This window comes from Maylandia zebra, linkage group LG7 (genome assembly GCF_041146795.1).
Source record: "Maylandia zebra isolate NMK-2024a linkage group LG7, Mzebra_GT3a, whole genome shotgun sequence".
NCBI classification, from domain to species: Eukaryota; Metazoa; Chordata; class Actinopteri; order Cichliformes; family Cichlidae; genus Maylandia; species Maylandia zebra.
In genome coordinates this window covers 14,414,618-14,437,276 of record NC_135173.1, presented here as the reverse complement: position 1 = coordinate 14,437,276, position 22,659 = coordinate 14,414,618, and the positions used below count along the sequence as shown (strand labels likewise).

At 42.4% G+C, this 22,659-nt stretch overlaps 5 protein-coding genes across 6 annotated transcripts in view; 4 read left to right on the top strand and 1 right to left on the bottom strand.

Annotated features, from left to right (window-relative positions):
- The first annotated feature begins 561 nt into the window (after positions 1-561).
- nr2e3 (nuclear receptor subfamily 2, group E, member 3) lies at positions 562-3,736 on the top strand. Its single transcript, XM_004553099.3, has 9 exons — positions 562-703; positions 822-914; positions 1,183-1,327; positions 1,431-1,534; positions 1,648-1,911; positions 2,072-2,256; positions 2,376-2,616; positions 2,700-2,805; positions 2,933-3,736. The coding sequence occupies exons 2-9, from the start codon at positions 827-829 to the stop codon at positions 3,063-3,065; spliced, it is 1,266 nt and encodes a 421-aa protein (XP_004553156.1). The 5' UTR covers positions 562-703; positions 822-826; the 3' UTR covers positions 3,066-3,736.
- A 701-nt stretch (positions 3,737-4,437) lies between these two features.
- Positions 4,438-7,327, top strand: stoml1 (stomatin (EPB72)-like 1). The gene is made up of 7 exons (XM_004553100.3): positions 4,438-4,762; positions 5,113-5,219; positions 5,301-5,450; positions 6,122-6,325; positions 6,407-6,614; positions 6,690-6,890; positions 6,989-7,327. The coding sequence occupies exons 1-7, from the start codon at positions 4,621-4,623 to the stop codon at positions 7,192-7,194; spliced, it is 1,218 nt and encodes a 405-aa protein (XP_004553157.1). The 5' UTR covers positions 4,438-4,620; the 3' UTR covers positions 7,195-7,327.
- Positions 7,328-7,451: 124 nt separating this feature from the next.
- On the top strand, positions 7,452-10,448 carry cyp11a1.2 (cytochrome P450 family 11 subfamily A member 1, tandem duplicate 2). Its single transcript, XM_004553101.4, has 9 exons — positions 7,452-7,873; positions 8,045-8,200; positions 8,331-8,530; positions 8,638-8,841; positions 8,947-9,107; positions 9,190-9,356; positions 9,492-9,570; positions 9,683-9,874; positions 9,961-10,448. The coding sequence occupies exons 1-9, from the start codon at positions 7,602-7,604 to the stop codon at positions 10,081-10,083; spliced, it is 1,554 nt and encodes a 517-aa protein (XP_004553158.1). The 5' UTR covers positions 7,452-7,601; the 3' UTR covers positions 10,084-10,448.
- Positions 10,362-22,604, bottom strand: ccdc33 (coiled-coil domain containing 33). Of its 2 annotated transcripts, none has more exons than XM_076885806.1 (9): positions 22,521-22,604; positions 12,630-12,825; positions 11,727-11,815; positions 11,495-11,626; positions 11,291-11,381; positions 11,089-11,207; positions 10,919-10,984; positions 10,717-10,833; positions 10,362-10,633 (listed from the first exon to the last, which is right to left on the bottom strand). In XM_076885806.1, exons 1-9 carry the CDS (start codon positions 22,569-22,571, stop codon positions 10,562-10,564), a joined length of 933 nt encoding a protein of 310 aa, XP_076741921.1. In that variant the 5' UTR covers positions 22,572-22,604; the 3' UTR covers positions 10,362-10,561. The 2 variants fall into 2 exon arrangements, with proteins under 2 accessions (XP_076741921.1, XP_076741922.1); XM_076885807.1 differs by lacking the exon at positions 22,521-22,604 and adding an exon at positions 13,064-13,133.
- Positions 13,145-22,659, top strand: part of stra6 (signaling receptor and transporter of retinol STRA6) — a 67,096-nt gene continuing 57,581 nt past the window's right edge. Inside the window, exons 1-2 of the mRNA XM_004553102.5 lie at positions 13,145-13,231; positions 13,332-13,418. The gene's annotated coding sequence lies outside the window, so the exon portion shown is untranslated. The remainder of the gene's footprint in view (positions 13,232-13,331; positions 13,419-22,659) is intronic.

The window sequence follows — 22,659 nt, the reverse complement described above, 5'->3', positions numbered from 1 at the left end:
AATCTAAGAGAAAATTCTGTTTTTTATATAGTGCCAAATCACAAGAGCAGTCCCCTCAATGCACTTTAAATTGGAAATAAACAATAACTAATGATTAGATGTCGAGTGCTGTAGAAACACTCAGTGCATCATGGGACACCCCCAGCAGCCTAGGCCTATTGCAGCATAACTAAGAGTGGATTCAGGATCACCTGTTCCAGCCCTGCTTTGTCAAAAAGGAATGTTTTAAGCCTAATCTTGGGTGACTGTCTCCCAAATTCAAACTGGGAGCTGGTTCCATAGAAGAGGGACCTGAAAGCTAAAGACTCTGCCTCCCATCCTACTTTTAAATATTCTAGGAACCACAACTAACAAAATAACCAGAGAGAGACAGAAAGAAGGAGCGAGAGAGGAAAGAGGAATGAATATACTTAGTGCCTGTAAGTGGTGTGACTGATTGATTTACCCTTATAGACGGTAAAGATTAAGAGGATGACAAATCAGCATTTGCTTACACAGCGCCCAGTGCTAATCTCCCTGTTTTCCTCCAGACGACTCAAGCTCTCACACTCATTCTGGAGAGAGAGAAAGAAAGAAGACGGCGAGTTGTATCTCCCTTGACCCCACCTTCATCAGATTTAAGCAGTACAAGAACATCAGCACTGTATCCAGATCACTCAACAAGGCTTATTCTTTAAGGAGCTTCCCTGAAGCTTTCTGTGAGGTAGTGTAAAGAAAAAACTTTTGATGAGCATGTTTTTGGGAAAATTGTGGCCAGTACTTTATCACAGAAAACAGTTCATGCAAAACAGGAAGTCATCTTATGTTTATATGTCTTTCAGTAAGGATGGAGGAGCAGATTTCAAAGATGAACATGTTTTCATCGGACACCTTGAAGGACTTCACGCAACAGAGCACAGACGGAGCTCAATCAGGTGAGCCAATACTTACAAATTACTACAAATGTGCAAGATTTTAGAAAGCTTAGATGATGATTGTTAAAGGCTTCTCAGTACAGCAGACTAGACTCATAATTAATGCTCACAAAGTTTTAAATACATAGATTTACACACAGAATCTGACACAAAGCTCAAAATGCGTAAAAGAGTGAGCTAATTTTACATCAGTCTGTAGTTAAAATAGCGTTGGTGCTCAAAAGAATCTGAAATTATTTTAAGTATTTCTACTATCTATTCTCTACAGAAAAAGGTCTGCGTAAATCGTTTGGCCAAGGCCTGCTTTGTAAAGTTTGCTCTGACTCAAGCAGTGGCAAACACTATGGCATCTTTGCCTGTAACGGCTGCAGCGGCTTCTTCAAGCGCAGTGTGAGGAGAAGACTCGTCTATAGGTGGGCAAGTGGCTCTGTGAAAGGCAGCTGTACATAACAGGAAAACAATCATATGACAATTAAGGAAGTGCATTTGAACTCCATCTGTGTCTTTATTTCATAGGTGTCAGGCTGGAAATGGCAGGTGCCCTGTTGACAAAGCGCATCGAAACCAGTGCCAAGCTTGTCGATTAAAGAAGTGCCTCCAGGCTGGCATGAACAAAGATGGTGAGAAACTCAGAAAAAGCAGACCTTGTAGATATTATCTGTGCGTATTGATATGAAATACCTAAAGCCTCACTGTGAGATGGTGTAGCTTTTCCTGTGCTTTGTTGTGGCAGCTGTGCAGAATGAGCGACAGCCTCGAAGCACAGCTCACGTCAGTCCGGACTCTATAAATGTCGAAACCAAAAAGGAGCACCTGGTCACCACGCAAGCGCTCAGCCCCTCTGACACCTACTCAGCAGTCATCTCCAGGCCTTTGGTCACGTCGTCAGCTCCAATTTCTGCCACAGTAAAACTTTGCAGCAACATAAGTAACAACCACCGCTTTATGGTCAGCCTGCTGACTGCAGAGACCTGTGCAAAACTGGAGCCAGAGGACGGTAAGATCAAATGAAAGAGGTAAAATAACTTGGAAGAAAGAGGTGTAAACCTATTTGTCTTGAAATGAGTAAAAATATTTTGAAAACAGACTTTTTGATTTGACTTTACGGTGTGGGATATTTGGATTGTAATGCCTATGTCTCTTTTTCTGCTACACAGTGGAGGAAAATATTGATGTGACAACAAATTCAGAGAGGGACCTCACTCCCTTCGACAGCCGTTTGTCCCCTTATACCTCCAGCTGTCCAGAGAATGTGTATGAGACATCGGCACGACTCCTCTTCATGTCAGTCAAGTGGGCAAAAAATCTGCCTGTGTTTGCTCACTTGCCATTTCGTGACCAGGTGAGGCCTGTAGACAGATATTTTTTCTTTGTGTATTTGCATCTTAAAATGTTTTTTTTAACATATATGGATAGTGTGTGAGACTAATGAGATGCTCAACATTTCTGTGAAATCCTCAGGTGATTCTTCTTGAAGAAGCTTGGAGTGAGATGTTCCTCCTGTGTGCCATCCAGTGGTCTCTGCCCATGGACAGCTGTCCTCTTTTGTCTCTGCCAGACCTTTCTACCCCACAGCAAGCCAATATCAACCTTCTTACTGCTGACCTGCAGATCTTAGAAGAAGTCTTTAGTCGCTTTAAAGCCCTGACTGTTGACCCGACAGAATTTGCCTGTCTGAAGGCCATTGTGCTGTTTAAGCCAGGTAAGGAATCACTGATGCAGCGATGGTAGTCACTGATTTCTGGATCACCAAACCGATGTCTGCTGTTTGAATCTCCCACGCAGAGGTACGCAACCTTAAAGATCCAGAACAGGTGGAGAATCTGCAGGCCCAGTCACAGGTGCTGCTGGGTCAGCACATCCATTCAGTGTATCCCAACCAGGGTGCCAGGTAACTGCACTTTCTTTTCTAACAAAATACCACAAAATCTTCAAACATAATAACAGCTGGAGAATGTCAAATCTCTCCCCCCCACAGAAACATTTAGCTCGCACTCTTTTTGTTTTTGTCCAACAAGGTTTGGGAGATTAATTCTTCTGCTGCCTTCCCTCCGCTTTGTGAATTCAGAGAAGATCGCTAAGCTGTTCTTTCAGAGGACCATTGGCAGCACACCCATGGAGAAGCTGCTGTGTGACATGTTCAAAAACTAAGCACACGGAGGAAAACTTCCTGCAAGCTGTGTGACTGTGTAATTCATGCATTCTGCTGATGACTTCTTTCATGTTTAATGCAAAAAAGCCTTTATGACAAAAGATATTTTGACATATTACTGTTTGAAAAGCACAGTCATGAATGGATCAGAGACATTTATGTGAAACTGTGCTTTTTTTCCTCAAGACAAAGGCAACTTCTGGTTATGGCATTCTATTAAAGCACATTTTTCTGTTAAGTTACAACCACAAAGTCGTCTTGTGAAGCTTACAGCTAGACTTAATCATTCAGCGTACTGAGTAACAAGCGAAATAACAGTACATGCCAGCAAACATGTTTTTAAATGTTTTAAATGTCTATAAATATGAAGTTGTATTGTCAAGTATAATGATTTCTGGGATTTTTTTTTTCTATTTGATTCAAATAGAGTAAATAAATAATGCAATAAACACTATAAAATATAGAATTCAGCATAAAAAGTATTCATCTTTTGAGAAGAACATGTATAACACATGTTTGAAACAGAAACCAAAGAGCTCTGATAGGTTTATCTTCCAACTGTTTTGTGACCATCATTTTCTTTGTTGAATTGTATTAAATGTATCAGGTTGTTCTAGATGGTCTGAAAAATATTAAAAGTATGACACAGAAAGAGAAAACCATATTTATACTGGGTAAAAGATAATTATATCCACAGGTGCAACAGCTCTGTGGTAGGCCACGTTTTGTACGAGAGCAAACAGAGCATCACATTCTCATGCATACATATCATATCATATATATGTATGCATATCATATCATACATTTGTTTAGAACACTACTTCAGATACATAATTTAAAAGTTGATTTGTACAAATGAGTAATATAGGGGTGAGGCAGTGCAGTATATTTGTTCATTTTTCTTATTATTATCATTATGTTAATATTGTGCATAGTACCTTCAAAATAAAAGAGATAACATTTAATTCATAAGGAAAATGTATAGTGCATAAAAATAGGCTTTGGGGTCAAGACAAAAAACTGTGACTCGAACATATAGTGGAGTACTTTTAATATGTCCATGTTACTTTAACAGATGGATTATAAACATGCAGTGTAATGCATCTACCCCCCCACCCCCATTTTTGCACATGTCGAGGAGCGTGTCAGGCTACATTTCAACCTTGAACCTAATGAGAGGAGGGGCTTCACCTACCTTTAGAATGTGAGGGACCCAAATTGCAGAAGACCTGCAAAATTGCAAAATGAATTTATTTAATTAATTATTTAATAATGTTTTTATTGAATATATGTTTTCACTTGTGGGTTTATCGGGATTATCGCCCACAATCCAGAGGACGGCGCTAATGCGCCTAAAGGCTATTTGACAGCCTCCGTGGCAGAAGAGGAAGAAGCAGAGGCGTAGCAAAACAAAAACACGGAAGCGCATCAGGATAGTGAGCTAAAGTAAAAGTGTATGAAAACAAAGTTTTTGGCGCGCTGACATTTGCACGGTGCCCGATAAACAGTATGAAGGTGCATTAATTAGGCGATAGCAATTATTTCAAATTACCAATGTTTAAAAACTCGTATCGCCTGCTCCCTCAAAGGGACTTCAGCACTCCGAGGACTCCTGGTCTGTTTGTGGACTCTAACAACTACCACAAAGGCCTTTCGTTTGACTACATCCCCAATGTTACTGAAAACGACTTCACAGGTAGGACACTAGTTAACACGAGCTGGTTTAGGGGGACATAATTTGTGGTTTAGCGTACGATTGTTATTCACTTCAAAGAGAAAGTAAGACAGACACTTAACTTCTTTTTCGTCAACATAAGTTATATCAAAATACACAAAGAATATAATGAAATGTCTCATATATTAGAGGTGGGAATCATCAGACAGCCCACGATATGACATTATCACAATACTTTAGTCATTTGTTCCTATATTTCATATACTTTAGCATACTAGCACACTTTGTACACTGCATAGCTCTGGTGCGAGTGACTTAACTTGACCATCAGTAATGAAAATAACCCCTTCTTGGGGTTTCTTCCCTTTTAGACACCTCCCAGGGATGGTTGTCGTGGATCTGCAACCTAGTTGTCATCTCCCTGGTCTACATCTGCACCTTTTTAACCTTTCCAATAACGGGATGGTTTGTACTGAAAGTAAGTTTGGCTTAAAATTGCACCCATAGCATCTCCACTCACTTGTTGAGAATAAACAATGTTTTTTTTTTTCCAATTCAGACTGTGCCAAACTACCAGAGGATAGTAGTGTTTCGTCTCGGTCGAATATGTCCTCCAAAGGGCCCTGGTATCGTCCTTGTGCTGCCTCTCATTGATCAGTGGCAGAAAGTAGATCTGCGCACCCGTGCTTTCAACATCCCCCCTTGCCAGGTAAACTGCCAGACATGCTATTATTGGTATAGCTGGCCTGTGGCATTTAAAAAGATAAATAAAAAGATGTTTCAGCATGTTTGTTAAACATGGTTTTGATAGTCTTTTGGATGAGATCCACTCTGCCCATATACATGTACAGTACATGATAATTAATAGCTAAAGAAGTGTTACATTATATCTTTTTATCCTTAAGCCACAGGAGAGGTTAGCATAGGATGAAATACATGATCTGTGTGCCGTTGTTTCCTGGTTTCTGATTGCATAAGATCAGCTGATTTTTCTGCTCTTGCCACACTGTAACACAACACTTTTGAATTCTGATACTGGTAAAACACATCTTATACGCATCATTTACCATTTAAAAATGTTTTAAAAGCAGTAACTTCAGTTCCATGAAATTTATTTTGTGTGTGCTGGAGATAATTTTTTCCTTCTCATATGGCTTAGCCTGTCATTCTTACCTTTAATACACTTTAAAAAAAGACAAAAACAATTCAAACTTCAAGTTGATGGCATAATTTATATTCAATTGAGCTTCAGATTTTTGCAAAGCCATTCCTCTTAGGAGCTGTGAATGTTATTTATTTAAGAGGAGATGCTTATGTACTAATTCGTTTGCCAGTTTGGCTTCATGTAAGTTCAGCTGTCAGTACACTGTGCTGTTATAGGTGACTACTCGGGATGGTGGTGTGTTGTCAGTGGGAGCAGACATCCAGTTCAGGATCTGGAACCCAGTCTTGTCAGTGGTGTCAGTCCAGGATCTCAATGCTTCCACCAGAATGACGGCACAGAAGGCTTTGACCCACAGCCTGGCCAAGAAGACCGTCAGGGAGATTCAAACTGAGAGAGTGAAATTAGGGGAATATCTTGGGGTGAGGACACGCTTTAGCTACTCTGTGCTGATTTCTTTTGCTGTATCAGTTCATGTTTACATTCATGCTTCATGTTTACAGATGGACATAAACGAGATGACTCGTCCTTGGGGGCTGGAGGTGGATAGAGTAGAGCTTACCCTTGGTTCTCTACTGAAAGCCCCAGAGGACAGCCCCTCTGCCCCCCTGATTATGCCCTCTGCACCTGGACTTGAAGGCCTCACTGGCCCCATTCAGCAGTTGGCCATGCACTTTCTGAGCCACGGTGCCACATCACGGCCTCAGCAGGGTAAGACAGAACACTTAAAAAATCTTCTTGCATCTTTTCCATAATTAGTGCTGTAATCTTCACCTCTTTCTTCAGAGGACAGCATAGCATTTACGGATGAGCTCAGCAGTGCTGCCGAGTCTGTCACTGCCACACCAGGTTGTGTTGAAGAGCTGCTCAGCAAAGTCAAGCTGCTCCTCTCTGAGTCTTTGGTCCGCCAGGTTGGGGCCTGTTATCAGTTTGACATCAGCTCAGGAGATGGACAACAGCGCCGTTACTATGTGGATCTGAGCCAAGGTGATAAATGTCATGATTATGGAATTTTTACTTGGCGCTAAATGTGTGTACGAAAACATAAAAAAAATGAAATCTGTCTATTTCTCTTTGTACTTTAGGTAGCGGTGCAGCTGGGGAAGGGTCCTTGTGTCGAGAACCAGATGTAACCCTGAATATGAGTGACTGTGACCTTCTGGACATGTTTCAGGGTGAACTGCGACCAATAGCTGCTTTTACAAGTGGCAGACTTAAAGTCCAGGGAGACATTAAAACAGCCATGAAGCTGGAAGAACTCATAAAGCTACTTAAGAAACATCAACTATAGTACATTTTAATTAATTTATTAAATCTTTAATTTTAACTATAAACTGTGTTTTTCATGTATGCTGTGACTGAATTTCTGTAATATTCTTATAATTTCTCACAAATTCCAAGTAAATGCTTGTTTACAAAGATAACGTGCTTTCTGAAGGTTATTTTATGCAACACTGTTTGAAACATGATTATAAAAAGAGCTGTGAAACTAGATAAAAGCTTCAGTAATGCGGCAGAGCTGTCATAATCAGTTCTTTGGTCTATTCTGTGAGGTTCAACTAGAAAGCCTTGATCAGGGCAGAAAGGGGGGCCGACTCTATAGACCAGCCTCTCGCCTCCCTTTTTGCACCAGGTGTCCTTGGCAGAGCCAGAGTAGTTGCTGAAGGTGGAGCAGAGTGAGCATTTTTTGTTGTTCAGATGGCCAAGTGGAGTGTTTGGCGTAGCCCTGTGACGCTGCCGCTGTGCTGGGCAGAGGAGCTTACAGCAACAGGTGTGCGCTGCAGCAGCAGCATGCCGGTGATCAGACAGGCATGCTCGGAAAGCAGCAGCGTCGTCAGGCCTTTCAATGAAGTTCCTGGACTGTGGAAGAATGGCTGGGCTAACTTGTACAATTTCTGGAAGTTGGATGGCTTCAGAAATCTTCACCGCCTCACGTTGCAGAACTTCAACACTTTTGGACCTATTTACAGGTAAAGGAGTCCAGGCTGTTTGATTCGTTCTACATAAAATGAAAAAATTACTGCACATGGCTGACCAAAACGTGATGGGTTTTAAGAAAACAAAAAAACAAACCTGTAACCTACAATTTCCAAGGTCAAATGTTCATCTCACAATTTCTTTTCTTGTTTTCTGTATGGCAGAGAAAAAATAGGTTCTTATGAAAGTGTAAATATCATCAACCCCGAGGATGCTGCCATCCTCTTCAAAGCAGAGGGCCATTATCCTAAAAGGCTGAAGGTTGAACCATGGACATCATACAGAGATTACAGAAATCGCAAATATGGAGTTCTTCTTAAGTACGTCCTGTTACTGTCCTCTTCCAACTCTTCCACTATTCAGACACTTTGACAAAACCAGTCTCTTCAGTAAGCATTACCAGTGTTAGCTAAATACTTTAAAATAATTACAAATCTGATTGTCACACAGGAATGGAGAAGACTGGAGATCAAACCGTGTGATTCTCAACAAGGAGGTGATTTCCTTGAAGATGCTGGAAAACTTTGTGCCTTTGCTGGATGAAGTGGGCCAGGATTTTGTGGCCAGAGTTCACAAGAAGATCAAGCGAACTGGCCAGAACAAGTGGACCACTGACCTCTCTCAAGAACTCTTTAAATATGCATTAGAATGTAAGACTAACATTTATTTAAAATATTCAATTCTAATTATTCCTGCCTTTTTTAAACTCAATCACACATCACTTGTTTCTATCTCATGTTTGTTTTGTCCAATATAGCGGTGAGCTCAGTGCTGTATGGTGAGCGTCTGGGTTTGATGCTGGACTACATTGACCCAGAAGCTCAGCATTTCATTGACTGCATCACCCTTATGTTCAAGACTACCTCGCCCATGCTGTACATACCTCCTGCTCTCTTGAAGCAGATTGGATCAAAGGTGTGGCGCGACCACGTGGAGGCCTGGGATGGCATATTCAACCACGGTGGGACACATAGGTTGAAAATTTAATTCTGAAATTTCAAAATACAGTTTTTGCTTTTACTGTGGTGCAATTTCTTGTTTCATTTCTGTCCTTTCGTTGCATCAGCGGACCGCTGTATCCAGAACATCTACAAGAAGCTACATCAGGATGCAGGCACTCCAAAGAAATACCCAGGAGTCCTGGCAAGCCTGCTCATGCTGGACAAGCTGTCCATTGAAGACATCAAAGCCAGTGTCACTGAACTGATGGCGGGTGGAGTAGATACAGTAAGGAGAAAAAAAATTTTAAGTATGAGGAACTGTGTGACTGTTATCCAGATTTTTAAGGCTGCTTCTGGTTGTGTTACAGACTTCTATAACGCTTCTGTGGACGTTGTATGAATTAGCCAGGCACCCCAACCTCCAGGAGGAGCTCAGGGCAGAGGTGGCTGCAGCTCGGGCCGAAAGTCAGGGAGACTTGCTGGAGATGCTGAAGCGGATCCCTTTGGTCAAAGGTGCTCTGAAGGAAACACTCAGGTGACTGAAACACATGTTCAAGACATTTAAGATAAGACCAGAAAAGATACACTTTATCAGAATGAACTTTTGCAATTCTCTTAGTTCATTAGTTTGTGTTTCTTTTATAAAAGTGGTTTTCTTTCTGTGTCTCAGGTTGCATCCGGTGGCAGTGAACTTGCAAAGATACATAGCAGAAGACATAATTATTCAAAACTATCACATCCCAGCTGGGGTAGGAGGCACAAAAACATATAAATTATGTATTTATATTTGAGTATTTGACCATTTTCATACAAACTGTCATGCATGTTGTTGTGTCTGTATATGTCTGTATGTGTATTCAGACTCTGGTCCAATTAGGGCTGTATGCTATGGGAAGACACCCTAAGGTGTTTTTTCGTCCGGAGCAGTATAAGCCCTCTCGCTGGCTGAGGACCGAGACCCACTACTTCAGAAGTCTGGGCTTCGGCTTTGGGCCCCGTCAGTGTTTAGGACGAAGAATAGCTGAAGCAGAGATGCAACTCTTTCTTATCCACGTAAGATATAAAGAAAATAATCAGCAGTATTTCCATATATATGTGGCACACTGACATCATACAAACTGTCTGTGCTACCTTTGCAGATTCTCGAGAACTTCAGAGTGGAGAAACAGCAACATGTGGAAGTAAAGAGCACCTTTGAGCTAATTCTCGTGCCAGACAAGCCCATAATATTGACTCTGAAACCTGTACAAGCAAGTCAGTAACATCGCGTTTGATGAAATTAACTGTAAACGGCTTCACAAAACTCCACAATATGAACAACAAATGAAAATCTTCCAACCTTAGAGTTGTAGGGAGAGCAAGAAAAACACAGGAAGGAAGGAATAAGTTAAAGAGATACTGAGGTAAAAACCTCAGTTTTTACCTCAGTATCTCTATAGCTAGACAACAAAGTAATGATACATATTGTAGATTGCTTAGTGAAAAATGTGATTACTAAGGGACATGTACTATGTGTGTGAAATATACTAAAAATCAGGAATGCATTGTGCAAATTTATTCCACTTGTACTTGGCAAAAATTTTCATTTATGTACCAATGATGAATAAAAAAATACAACTGATACAAAGTATCTGTTTTTATATGTAATTGTCTATGGTTTACATTTTAAACACACTTTTTCAGATTAAATCATCACATTTGAATTAGATCTAAATTTTAAATCACAGACTCTGTGTCCCATCAACAGTTCAATTCATTTGCAGGTCTTTTTACAGGTTTTGCTTCTGCTGTCCTCTTTGCTGGTATAAGGAGCTGTAGGAAGTAACATGCAGTATTTGAGAATATTAAATCCCTTCATACCATAATTATATGGAGAAGGGTGAGGCCTGACTGACCGAAGGAACATTTTGAAGGATTGCTGTGGATGTCCGGATGAAGCCGTGCCTGTGCTCGCTCAGTTTGGTCAGCATTTCTTGCTTCTCTCTCCCCCATACTTTAGCGTTCTCCTCCAGCTTTAAAGATGCAAAAGAAGAAAAAAAAATATTTATAAGGAAATAAATAATTAGACCAAGTATATCTTATTTATATTTTCTTAACCTGAGCTTCCAGTGTTTGGATTCGTGCTTCAGCCCTCTCCAATTTATGTCGTAAACTCCATTCCTCCTTGAGTGTAAAAATAGAAAAAAAAATGTCACTTTTAGGAGTTGCGAGGGAAAATTTGGATACTATCATAGTCATTTGCAATATTTAAGGAGTTTAAGAAGTACCTGGTCTGACTGCTGTGTTTTGAGTTGTGCAGGCAGCTGGTGAATCCTTTCCAGCTCTTTTCTGAGACGGCCGTTCTCTGCTGCTAAGGCTGATTTCATTTCCTTCTTTTTAAGGCCATCTTCTCAGCATGAAAGGAGATCAGACACTCCAGTCATTGTCAGTGCTTTTGTGATCATAATTGTTCCCACTGGGTGCACCTACCTCTTTCCATTAGCATCAGCCTTTTGTCACCACGATGAATATTCTTGTCTCTGAGCTTTCCATCTAATGCTTTCTCCATTTTGTCTATGACCTAAAAATAAGGATGGCACAAACATAAATATCCCCACATGCGAATTATAAGCTGCTAGTCACATGAGAAGCATATTCACTGTCATGAAATTAGATTAGTAACAGACTGTTCACCTCTTCCTGCTGTTTCACTGTGGCCTCTAAAGTTGCCATCTTTGCCAAGTGACTCTGGTGATGCTGCAGATCCTTCTGCTCCTGCTGGAGGACTCTGCAGAGCTTTAATAGCTCCTGCTCACTATCATTTTTCTGCACAAAAAAACAATACGAGTTATATAATCAATGGAAAGACACTTTCCTGAGACGTGTTTTTAAAAATATTCATAATGTGTGTGGTGTGTTTTCTAACCCGGATGAGCTCATTCTGCAGATGTTGTATGCGGTCCCTTTGTGTGGCGGCCTTGCTCACCTCACTGGCGAGCTTGAATTTTAGAGTGGCTTAAAAAGAGCAGAACAATTATCAGAACTGCAGAAACTGTCTGTCATCCCTTACTTACAGGGAACGTGTTTTTTGTACATTCACTTAAAAACTCGATCGCTGAGCATATCTAAGTAATGAGTTCGAATTTCACACTAGTTTCAATAACATGTCAGTTTTATGCCATGTGCTTTGGACCAATAATAATCAAAAGATCCATCAATATACTTTTGAATTTGAATGGATCTTTCGGAGGGATGGGAGTTAAATCCTATCCTTTTGCTTTTGATGTTAGCAAAGAGACCTTCTGGAACGTCCTTTCCCCGAGGGCCACAAACTGTCCTTCAGGAGATAAGGGTTGTAGTACACACGGAGCTTATCGTGGTCCATGGCCTGAATAAGCTTCCTTATCACAAAATGACAGTCTGCCTGGGAAAGGACACTCACAAGGATTAACGCATGCTGAGCAGCCTTGGATGTCATGACTTCATCTGCCGAAGAAATGACCTTAAGTCTGTTACGGCACTGAGAGAGAGCTAGCTGGGTGGTAAATTATCTGACTTTAGTGGATCAGCACCTAGTCCTTTATTTGCTCTTAACTTCTTAGGAGTTTAAAATTTTGCTCTGAGACTAAATGATGGTGTGTGGATAATATAAAGCTGAGTAAAACTTAAATGTTAAATTTATTTAAGTGTCAAATCACAACAACAACATCCTGAAAGCTGAAGGTTCTGGCTCCCATTTTACTTTTAAAACATAAACTCTACTTTTAAATGCCCCCGTGAACCACAAGCTACCAGAGAGTGAAGTTAGAGTGATATATTACTTTTGTACCTATTCGGTCAGCAATTTCAGCCTTGGTCATGACATCAATGTCAGTGTCGGCCAGAAGATCTCGTCCAAGGTCCTGCTGCAGAGACAGATCACTGCGGAGATGACTGTTTTCTGCCTCCAAAGACAGCACCTGTGTCCTAAGTGTTATTATGTCTTCTGCCATCCTAGACATTGCTGAGCGATAGTTTTCAATCTCCTGATGGTGAAAGAGTGCCTCACATTAGAACATTTTCAGTGGCTTAAAAGCAGAGGTGAGAAGTAATGAAGTACAAATACTTTGTTACTGTACTTAAGTAGAGTACTTAAGAAGTAACCAAGTACAAATAGTAGAATTGTCAGGTATCTGTACTTTATTTGATTATTTATTTTTCAGACAACTTTTTACTTTTACTACCTACATTTTTATACAAATATGCGTATTTTCTACTCCTTACATATGCAAAACAGTCTCGTTACTTTCGGTTCAAAGGTTCATTTATAGCTTATAGGTGGACCGGAAGGAGTGCAGGTGTCCGCAATTTGTGTTCGCGGTACTTCAGAATCAAGCTAGCGCCACAGAAGAGGAGCGAGCATAACGGAAGTAACGTTTTGTTAAGTGGCAGGTAAGTACAAATTAAACGTTTCTATCAGCAAAAACACGCAAACTTTTTGTGTGCAGTTTGACGCACAGTGTGTCGCTAGCTAAAGGTCTGGATTTCCTAGGGAGAGAAAAGCGTGCGTGATAAATTCAATGAGAGATGGAGGAAGACAGACAGGACGTGAGAGGAAGAAGAGAGGTTGTATTTAAAGGTAAGAAGTGCTCAGTGACTCTGATGAACTGCAAATTTAAAGCTTATATGCAATGTCTTGTTTTGATAGATTATGTGTTTTCATTTTTGTGAAACAAACTAAGCTATACTAACTTTGTGCCATTCAAATGTTGCATGAATATTTGGGGTATTTTGCCCAGGATAAACAGGGTAGCTTGCATTAACGCACCTTGTTGGACTGTATCAAAGTGGCTGTGGTTCTTATGGTTAGAATAAGGTTACATCAAATGCATCAGAGATGAATTTGCATTTAAACTGATGATGCTTAGATTAATTCACTGAATCCTAACTGTATACCAGCTTTATGCTGTCTAGTATAAAGAAACAGTATAGTGTCAGGGGATGGACATCACCCATGGTAGCTTGTGAAAATGCTGACATCTTGTTGAATTCAGTTATGTAAATCCACAAAGAGCAGCAGGTCAGCTGATCACAGCGTGTACACTAAGAAAATCTACTGACGCTCACATTAATTGTTATGAGTTGGAATTCTTTTTCCCACTGAGCCACTACAGAGATCTTAGGATTCCCCCCACCTGTTGAGTCCCACTATAACCAATGACTTACTCGTTTTCCTGTTTAGGTGTGGAGGCAAAGTTACCCTCTACAATGTAGGTAACAGAAAATAGATATTTTTAAAAATTCTCTTTCACTGTTTGTGTCCTACTGGTCTACTACTACTTGCATTGAACCTTATTAGTGCCTGTCAGATCAATAAATGCCATTCTTTTTAGTGCTTATAGTGGCATTTTACTGTCATGCACTGACTGGTGTCAACAATAAATTCACTGGCCTGTAAACAATTTGATATTAGTGGTTATGAGCGAGCGCCACCACTAGATGTCTCCTCAAACCCATGTCTTAAGAGAGTAATACAGGATGTATTACCATAGACACACAAACAATTATAGCAGCAAAAGGGATGAACAGGCTTGAACTGGTTTTAAATAGGATAACTGGTAACTTCTGGTTTTCAGATATGCATGTAGCATGAGACACGGGGTATTACTGCAAGCCATAAATGAATGTAATCCATTGACTTGGATGTTCCTCTAATTGATTGGTTAAGGTTTGGTATAATGTATTCATAACTCTGGCTCCTCAAATTCATAAGGGCATACCACTCCATCCTGTAAAGGTGTTTTGTTAGGGGAAATTTAACCGGGGATTTTGCACAAATTTTAGTCGTTTACTCATGCATGCACACACGTTCCTCTCTGAAAGCTGAATTTCTGTAGAAGCGAGCAAAAAATATATATTTCTGGGAAATTCTTTAAAGAAATTTGTTTCTTTAAAGGCTGACAAAATGAGTCTGGGAGGAGAGCTTTTTTTATCAAAGCATTTCTTTGTACAAGGCCCCTGGATGTTGTCTAGCAGCGTGCAGGACCCATTGTTCTGTCACATGCTCTTCTATCAAGTTGAATAGCCAGAATTGAATGGAGACAAGAGGCAGGTCCAGCTGTATGTATGAGCAGGGGGGTGACGATTAGGGGATTCCAATCTTGGATGGTGTTGTTGTGTCTCCCATGGGACACAAGGGGTGAAATTGAGCATCTAATTGAAAGGGCAGGGACGAGGTGACAATCATGACTGTAGATGAGATGTCGTCTCTGCTGGGGGCCCAAAGCAGTGTGTGAATGAGAGCTCCCCGTGATGAGTCTGGAAAGTCCTTTTATGTGTTGAAAATAAAAGGGAATCTCTGTCTCTGGCTGGATCCCTTCTATTCTGTATGATATAAAGCCATTAAACAGGTCTGATGTCATGCATAAAGTCACGTCAGGACAGATGTATGACAGCTCGACTGAAACATGAGGATTTCACATTTGGCTGCATTTTATTAACCACATTATTTTACATGTAAAGTATTAATAATCATTGTCTATTAAACTTTAAATATGCACTTTTGCACTGAAAAATACTTGTTGATAAATTAAGCACATATAAAATCTACACCCACAGACAATTTAAGGCAGTGTGCAGACATAATAGTCTGGCTGTAAATAAAACAGGAGAAAATGGCAAGATATTCGAAAAGAAAATGTTATTGGAACACTTTAAGCCTCATCAGCTTAATCCTCCTTCAGTGCAATTACAGTCAAGGAGAAATGTTAATGTATTCATTTTATCTCCAAACTGTGACTGTTTGCTTCATCATCTTCTCATTTCACTGGCCTCTCTGTGTCACTGTTCGCTAACTAAATATGACATAGGATTGCCTCACTGATTGATTGAACAGTTAAGATATTGGTCATGCCTATTCACCTTTGTTTGGAGGTCAGAGATCTCTGCTACGTGGGGATCATCCTCAAAGTCATGCGGAGGGGGCCTAAAGCATGAGAACACAATTGTAGTCTAAATTTAAGTCTTTCATTTACTTTCGAAATAAATCAAATAAATCTGTTTCTCATATATTTTTGCACCGTACCGCATGTGTGGATGAGGAACTTGATACATGCTGTTTATGTTAGGTTTGTTCTCGGTAGAGTCTGCCCTCTCAGCTTTAGTATTCTGGTCTAGCTGGGCAGTGCCTGGAAGCTCAGTCTTTGCTCTGCTGCGAAGCAGCTGATTATCTGGTAGAATCTGTGCCAGGGCATCATGAGATGGGAGATTGTATTTTCCCCTCTGAAACTGTAGAGCACATAGTGTTTGATTGTCACAAATGATTTCCAAACTTGCTCAAAGCTGTTTCAGAAACAAATGTTGTTAAAATCTGTATGAATATCAAACAAGCGTCACTTAAAATGCTAATGGTCTCTTTTAACTTCATTTACTGTCCCAGAAACATACAAATTATGCATCATAACTTATTCAGAATAAATGATAAGCCAACCTGAAATGCCCAAAATATGTACTTGTTTGATTGGCCACTCCAGGTTGGCTCTAAAAGCAACTCCTATGATGAAAATGTAGAGCTTTGGACAAAAATGATTTTCTAATTATTCTTTGTCCACTAATCATACCAGTGCTTATAAGTCCAGTCTATATGACACATGCTAACTAGGCAGCTAGTTTACTTGGCTTCACCCCCTGTAAAAGATAAAAGTAGCTGAAGCCAAAGTTTAAGTGCCTCAAACCCGCATTCTTTTTTTTTTTTTTATCAAATCCTTTGGTGTCAAAACACATCTTAAAGACTTTAAATCAGTAGTCCATCCATCTTCTTCCGCTTTATCCGGGGCCAGGTCGCGGGGGCAGCAGCCTAAGCAGAGAAGCCCAGACCTTTCTCTCCCCAGCCACCTCCTCTAGCTTATCCGGGGGAACACCAAGGCGTTCCCAGGCCAGCCGAGAGATATAATCTCTCTAGTGTGTCCTGGGTCTGCCCCGGGGCCTCCTCCCGATGGGACATGCCCGGAAAACCTCACCCAGGAGGCGCCCAGGAGGCATCCTTGTCAGATGCCTGAACCACCTCAGCTGGCTCCTTTGATGTGGAGGAGCAGCAGCTCTACTCTGAGCCCCTCCTGGGTGGCTGAACTTCTCACCCTATCTCTAAGGTAGAGGCCAGCCACCCGTCGGAGGAAACTCATTTCCGCTGCTTGTATCCGCGATCTCGTTCTTTCAGTCACTACCCACAGCTCGTGGCCATAGGTGAGGGTAGTGACGTAGATCGACCGGTAAATTGAGAGCTTCGCTTTTACGCTCAGCTCTCTCTTCACCACGGCGGACCGTTGCAGGGTGCGCATCACTGCAGCCGCAACACCAAGCTGTCTGTCGATCTCCGGCTCCCTTCTCCCATAACTCGCGAACAAGACCTGAGATACTTAAACTCCTCCACTTGGGGCAGGAACTCATCCCCGACCCGGAGTGGGCACTCCACCCTTTTCCGGCTGAGAACCTTAGTCTTAGATTTGGAGGTGCTGATCCTCATTCCTGCTGCGTCGCACTCGGCTGTGAACCATTCCAGTGGTTCTGTTGGCTACATTCATGAAGCCAACAGAACCACATCATCCGCAAAAAACAGAGATGAGATTCCGAGGCCGCCTAAGTGAAAGCCCACCGCCACTTGGCTGCGCCTAGAAATCCTGTCCATAAAAATTATGAACAGAATCGGTGACAAAGGGCAGCCCTGGCGGAGCCCATTACCCACCGGGAACGAGTCCGACTTATTGCGTGCACCTCCCACAGGACACCCCGAGGGACACGTTTGAATGCCTTCTCTAAGTCCACAAAACACAGGTAGACTATTTGGGCAAACTCCCATGCGCCCTCAAGTATCCTTGAGAGGATAAAGAGCTGGTCCAGTGTTCTGCGACCAGGACGAAAACCGCATTGCTCCTCCTGTATCTGAGGTTCGACTAGCGGATGAACTCTCATTTCCAGCACCCTGGCATAGACTTTCCCAGGGAGGCTGAGGAGTGTGATCCCCCTGTAGTTGTAACACACCCTCCGGTCCCACTTCTTAAAAATGGGGACCACCCATTTTTCTGACAGTCTTGTCTGCCAGTCCAGGGGTACTGCCCCTGATCTCCACGCAACATTGTAGAGGTTTTTCAACCAGGACAGCCGTACAACATCCAGAGCCTTCAGGAACTCGAGGCGGACCTCATCCACACCAGTGGCTCTGCCACCAAGGAGTTGTTTAAGTGACCTCCCCCCCAGAAATTGGCGGGTCATCCCCCTCATCCCCAGACTCTGCTTCCTCCTCGGAAGACATGTCAGTGGGATCAAGGAGGTCCTTGAAGTATTCCTTCCACCGCCAGACAATTTTCTCAGTCAAATTCAGCAGCGCTCCAACAGCACTATACACAGTGCAGGTAGAGCACCGGTTTCCCCTCCTGAGATGCCTGACGGTTTGTCAGAATCTCTTCGAGGCAGTCCGAAAGTCTTTTTCCATGGCCTCTCCGAACTCCTCCCACACCCGAGTTTTTGCTTCAGCCACTGCCCGACCCGCATTCCGCTTGGCCTGTCGGTACCTGTCAGCTGCCAAAGTCCCAGAGGCTAACCAAGCCCGATAGGACTCCTTCTTCAGCTTGGTGGCTCCCTTCACCTCTGGTGTCCACCATTTGGTTTGGGGGTTACCACCACGACAGGCACCAACCACCTTACGGCCGCAGCTTAATGCAGCAGCAGGAGATGCTGAACATGGTCCATTCAGACTTAATATCTTCAGTCTCCCTCGGAATGCTGTTGAAGCTCTGCCGGAGGTGTGCGTTGAAGATCTCACGGACGGGGGCCTCTGCTAGGCGTTCCCAGCACACCCTCGTTTAGGTGCAACGGGGTCTGTCCAGCGTCCTCCCCCGCCACCTGATCCAACTCACCACCAGGTGGTGATCAGTTGACAGCTCAGCCCCTCTTTTTACCCGAGTGTCCAGAACATATGGTCACAGGTCTGGTGATATGATTACAAAATCGATCATCGACCTGCGGCCTAGAGCTTCCTGGTGCCATGTGCACTTATGGACACTTATGTTTGAACAAGGTGTTTGTTATGGCCAAACTGTGATTTGCACAGAAGTCCAATAAAAAAACACCGCTTGGGTTCAGATCAGGGAGGTCGTTCCTCCCAATCACACCCCTTCAGGTCTCGCTGTCGTTACCCATGTGAGCATTGAAGTCTCCCAGTAGGACAACAGAGTCTCCAGGTGGAGCACCCTCCAGCACCCCACCCAGGAACTCTAAGAAGGCTGGGTACTCTGAACTGCCACTCGGTGTATAAGCGCAGATGACAGTCAGGACCCGTTCCCCGACCCTAAGGCGCAGGGAACAAACCCTCTCATCCACCAGGAAGAACCCCAACGTACAGGCAGTAAGCCGAGGGGATATTAGAATACCCACCCCAGCCCGTCGCCTCTCACCAGGGACAACTCCAGACTGAGACAGAGTTCAGCCCCTCTCCAGGAGACTGGTTCCAGAGCCCAAGCCATGCGTAGAGGTGAGCCTGACTATATCTAGCCAGTACCTCTCAACCTCATGCACTAACTCAGGCTCCTTCCCCACGAGAGAGGTGACATTCCATGTCCCAATTGCCTGTCTTGGTAGCCGGGGATCAGTCCGCCAGGGCCTCTGCTCCTGGCTGCCACCCGGCACAGAATGCACCCAACCCCTACGGCACCTCCTGCAGGTGGTGGGCCTGCGGGAGGATGGGCCCATGTCCCTTTTTCGGGCTGTGCCCGGCCGGACCCCACGGACTAAGGCCCGACCACCAGATGCTTGCCCTTGGGCACCCTTCACGGGCCTGGCTCCAGGGCGAGGCCCCGGTAACCCTATCCCGGGCAGGGTAAACTGTTCCCTCGATGTTTTCCTCATAAGGGTCTTCTGAATCGCTCTTTGTCTGGTCCCTCACCCAGGACCAATTTGCCATTGGAGATCCTACCAGGGGGAAAAAGCTCCCGGACAACATAGCCCCTGGGATCCCTGGGACACACAAACCCCTCCACCATGATAAGGTAGCGATTCACACATCTTAAAGACTTTAAATCCGTAGTTTCAGGTCTATTTTGTAAATTGTGGGCATTCTGTGAGTCAGAAAAAGGAGGATTATGCTCACTGGCTAATGACCTGTCAGTTAAAGGTTTTTACTCAGTTGTGGTGTCCTTGGTTTCTTTGTCAGATCCACCTCTTGCTAGTCTTGTTCAGTATCAGAACACCAACATGGTGATAGCAAAAACGTTCAACTTGGTGTTCGGGTCTGTGAGACCCGTGTTCAGTTTTTTTCAAAAGAAAAATTAAACAATTAATTATTTTTTCACGTGTAAATGTGTTGTGTCTTTCCACTCACTCCACTTGATTGTAACTGATTTATTTATAACATTTTATATAAAAGAAAAACGAGAAGCACATTAATTCATAAATGTGATCTAACAAAGGTAAAGGGAAAAAATTAACCATGTTTGCTGTTCATATGTCTTGTAATTGGGATGAAGTAAACATCTGTTGAGTAATTTAACATAAAATTGTTTGATAGTGTTAATTTGGAAAGCCAAAACTCTAGCGGGTCCACCAGACCCATGAACACTGGCTGAGTAACAAAAATACGAACACCACACAAGGGTTAAAACATGGCTTCAGTAAACAATGAGTAATGTCACCATAATGTCTATGACTGAACTTTTTCTTATATGAGTGACTGAAGTATTAGTCACAGACTGTTTGTAAGGGTTTTGTGGACTTGGCATTGGGAAACCCTTGATCGTAAGTCAATGATCAACTTTGTCACTGCATCATTTATGGCAGAGTGGACACCCTAATGGAGGGAGGAACTGAGTTGTTGGATCAATTGCCTGGGGAGGACACCGTACAGAGGAATGTGCCTTTAGTGTGTGTGTGTGCGTTGTATTTGCATCTGGTGGAGAGCCATGTTTGGCAGAGCCCCACCTCTCACCACTGGCAGAACTTTGCATTCTAAGGATGGCATGGTCCAAAAGAATGAGATCATGGGTAAAGGCTGTGAGAATGAGCTTTCTCCTAAGAGTATCTGGGCTCTCCCTGAGGATCTCAAAAATCTAGGAAGGGCTTAGAAAAGGAGCCAGATGATTTGGCTCAGTCTTCTGACTAGTAGCCTCCTGGGTGCTTGCTTGAACGTAAAAGTTGTCCCAGGGCAGACTCAGCATGCTGGAGAGATTACATCTGTTGGGTGGCTTGAGAATCCCTTGTCGACTTAGCTGGGGGAGAGAGGTCTTGGCACCTCTGCTTAGACTGCTCCTCCCACAACCCGGAAAAGATAATCCAAAAATTAATGAATTAGTGGATGATTGAAGGAATGGATGGATAGACAAACTGGACCTCTAGGCAGTGATTGTGGTGTTGACCTATTGATAAATTTATAATGTAATATGGCAATTACTATTGTTTATCATCCTGATTGTGCTTATTTGTACTGATGGCACCTTGCGAATAAAGCTAACTAGAGTTACTGATGACTTAATGACGTGGTTCAGGAGTCTACTACTGACAAGCATATAACAAGGTTCATAGGCTCTCCATCTATGATTGGTCTTGACTGTAATTTATTTATTTTTTTTAAATGGAGCAGAATTCCTCCTAAGTGTCAAAATAAGAAATTTGTGATATTGAAAATAATAGTATGCTAATAACTGGTCTAACAGAAGTTCTGCAAAACAAAAACCCATTCTTCACCACATCATCATGGTCACCTTCATCAAATCTAGTCAGTAGTTTGTGTCAGTGAGAAAAGTTTTCCCCCCAAAACACGTTCTCTACTTCCTAGATATTGAATTGGTCAAATAGAAATGTAAACATTTAAAGGTAAAATTTTTAAATGAAGTAAAAACTGTTACTACTATTATTACAAAGACAACAGCGATATCAACTCTAAAGATGTAGAGCTAGTTTTTGAAAAAACACAAAGGGATGCCAAATGGTCATTGTTATCTGTACGATGGAAAATGCTGAACAACTTCCCGTGACAATAAGGGAGGACTAAATCAGCGGTCTCCAACCTTTTTTACGCCACGGACCGGTTTATGCCCGACAATATTTTCATGGACCGGCCTTTAATGTGTCGCGGATAAATACAACAAAATAAAACTACCGGTAGTACCGGTACCGAAAAAAAAGACGATTTATTCATAACACATGTGAAAAGACCCAGGAAAACTGAGTTAACGATCAAAACGATAACAAAATAACGCTGAAAACCGATAAAAACCCTGAAAATCATACATTTCACACCTGAGCCTCAACTCTCGTGGCCCGGTACCAAACGACTCACGGACCGGTACCGGTCCGAGGCTCGGGGGTTGGGGACCGCTGGACTAAATGACTTCCACAATGGTAGATTTAATGTTATCTAACATTTTTACATAAACTGAAAGCTTTTATCAAAATACATTGTATCTATGACCTTTCTCACTGCACTGTGAGCGAGGCCATTCCACCTCTTCATCACTTGAATATAAATGCTGTTACATCAGTAGGCATACACTACCCACTCCATAACTAGAGAGCTCTCTGTCAATAGCCCTGAAGTCCTTTAAGTGTGAGCATTGCATACGCAGTGTACACTTTCAATGATGACAGTTGCCTGGCAGCGCAAATTCAAAAAAATGGCATTAAATAGAGTCATTATCCATTATCTTTCCACTGACTTGCCCACTAACGCAAATACCTCCACAGTGTCAGAACCTACCTGCACAGCTGCAGATGTGCTGAGTGATTTCATCTTTTTTGACGCCTTCATCCAACACAAAATGTCAGAGTCCTTTAACTGGTGGTGAATGGGAAAGCTGGAGCTTTGACATCAATCAGCTTGTAACCACAACACAAAC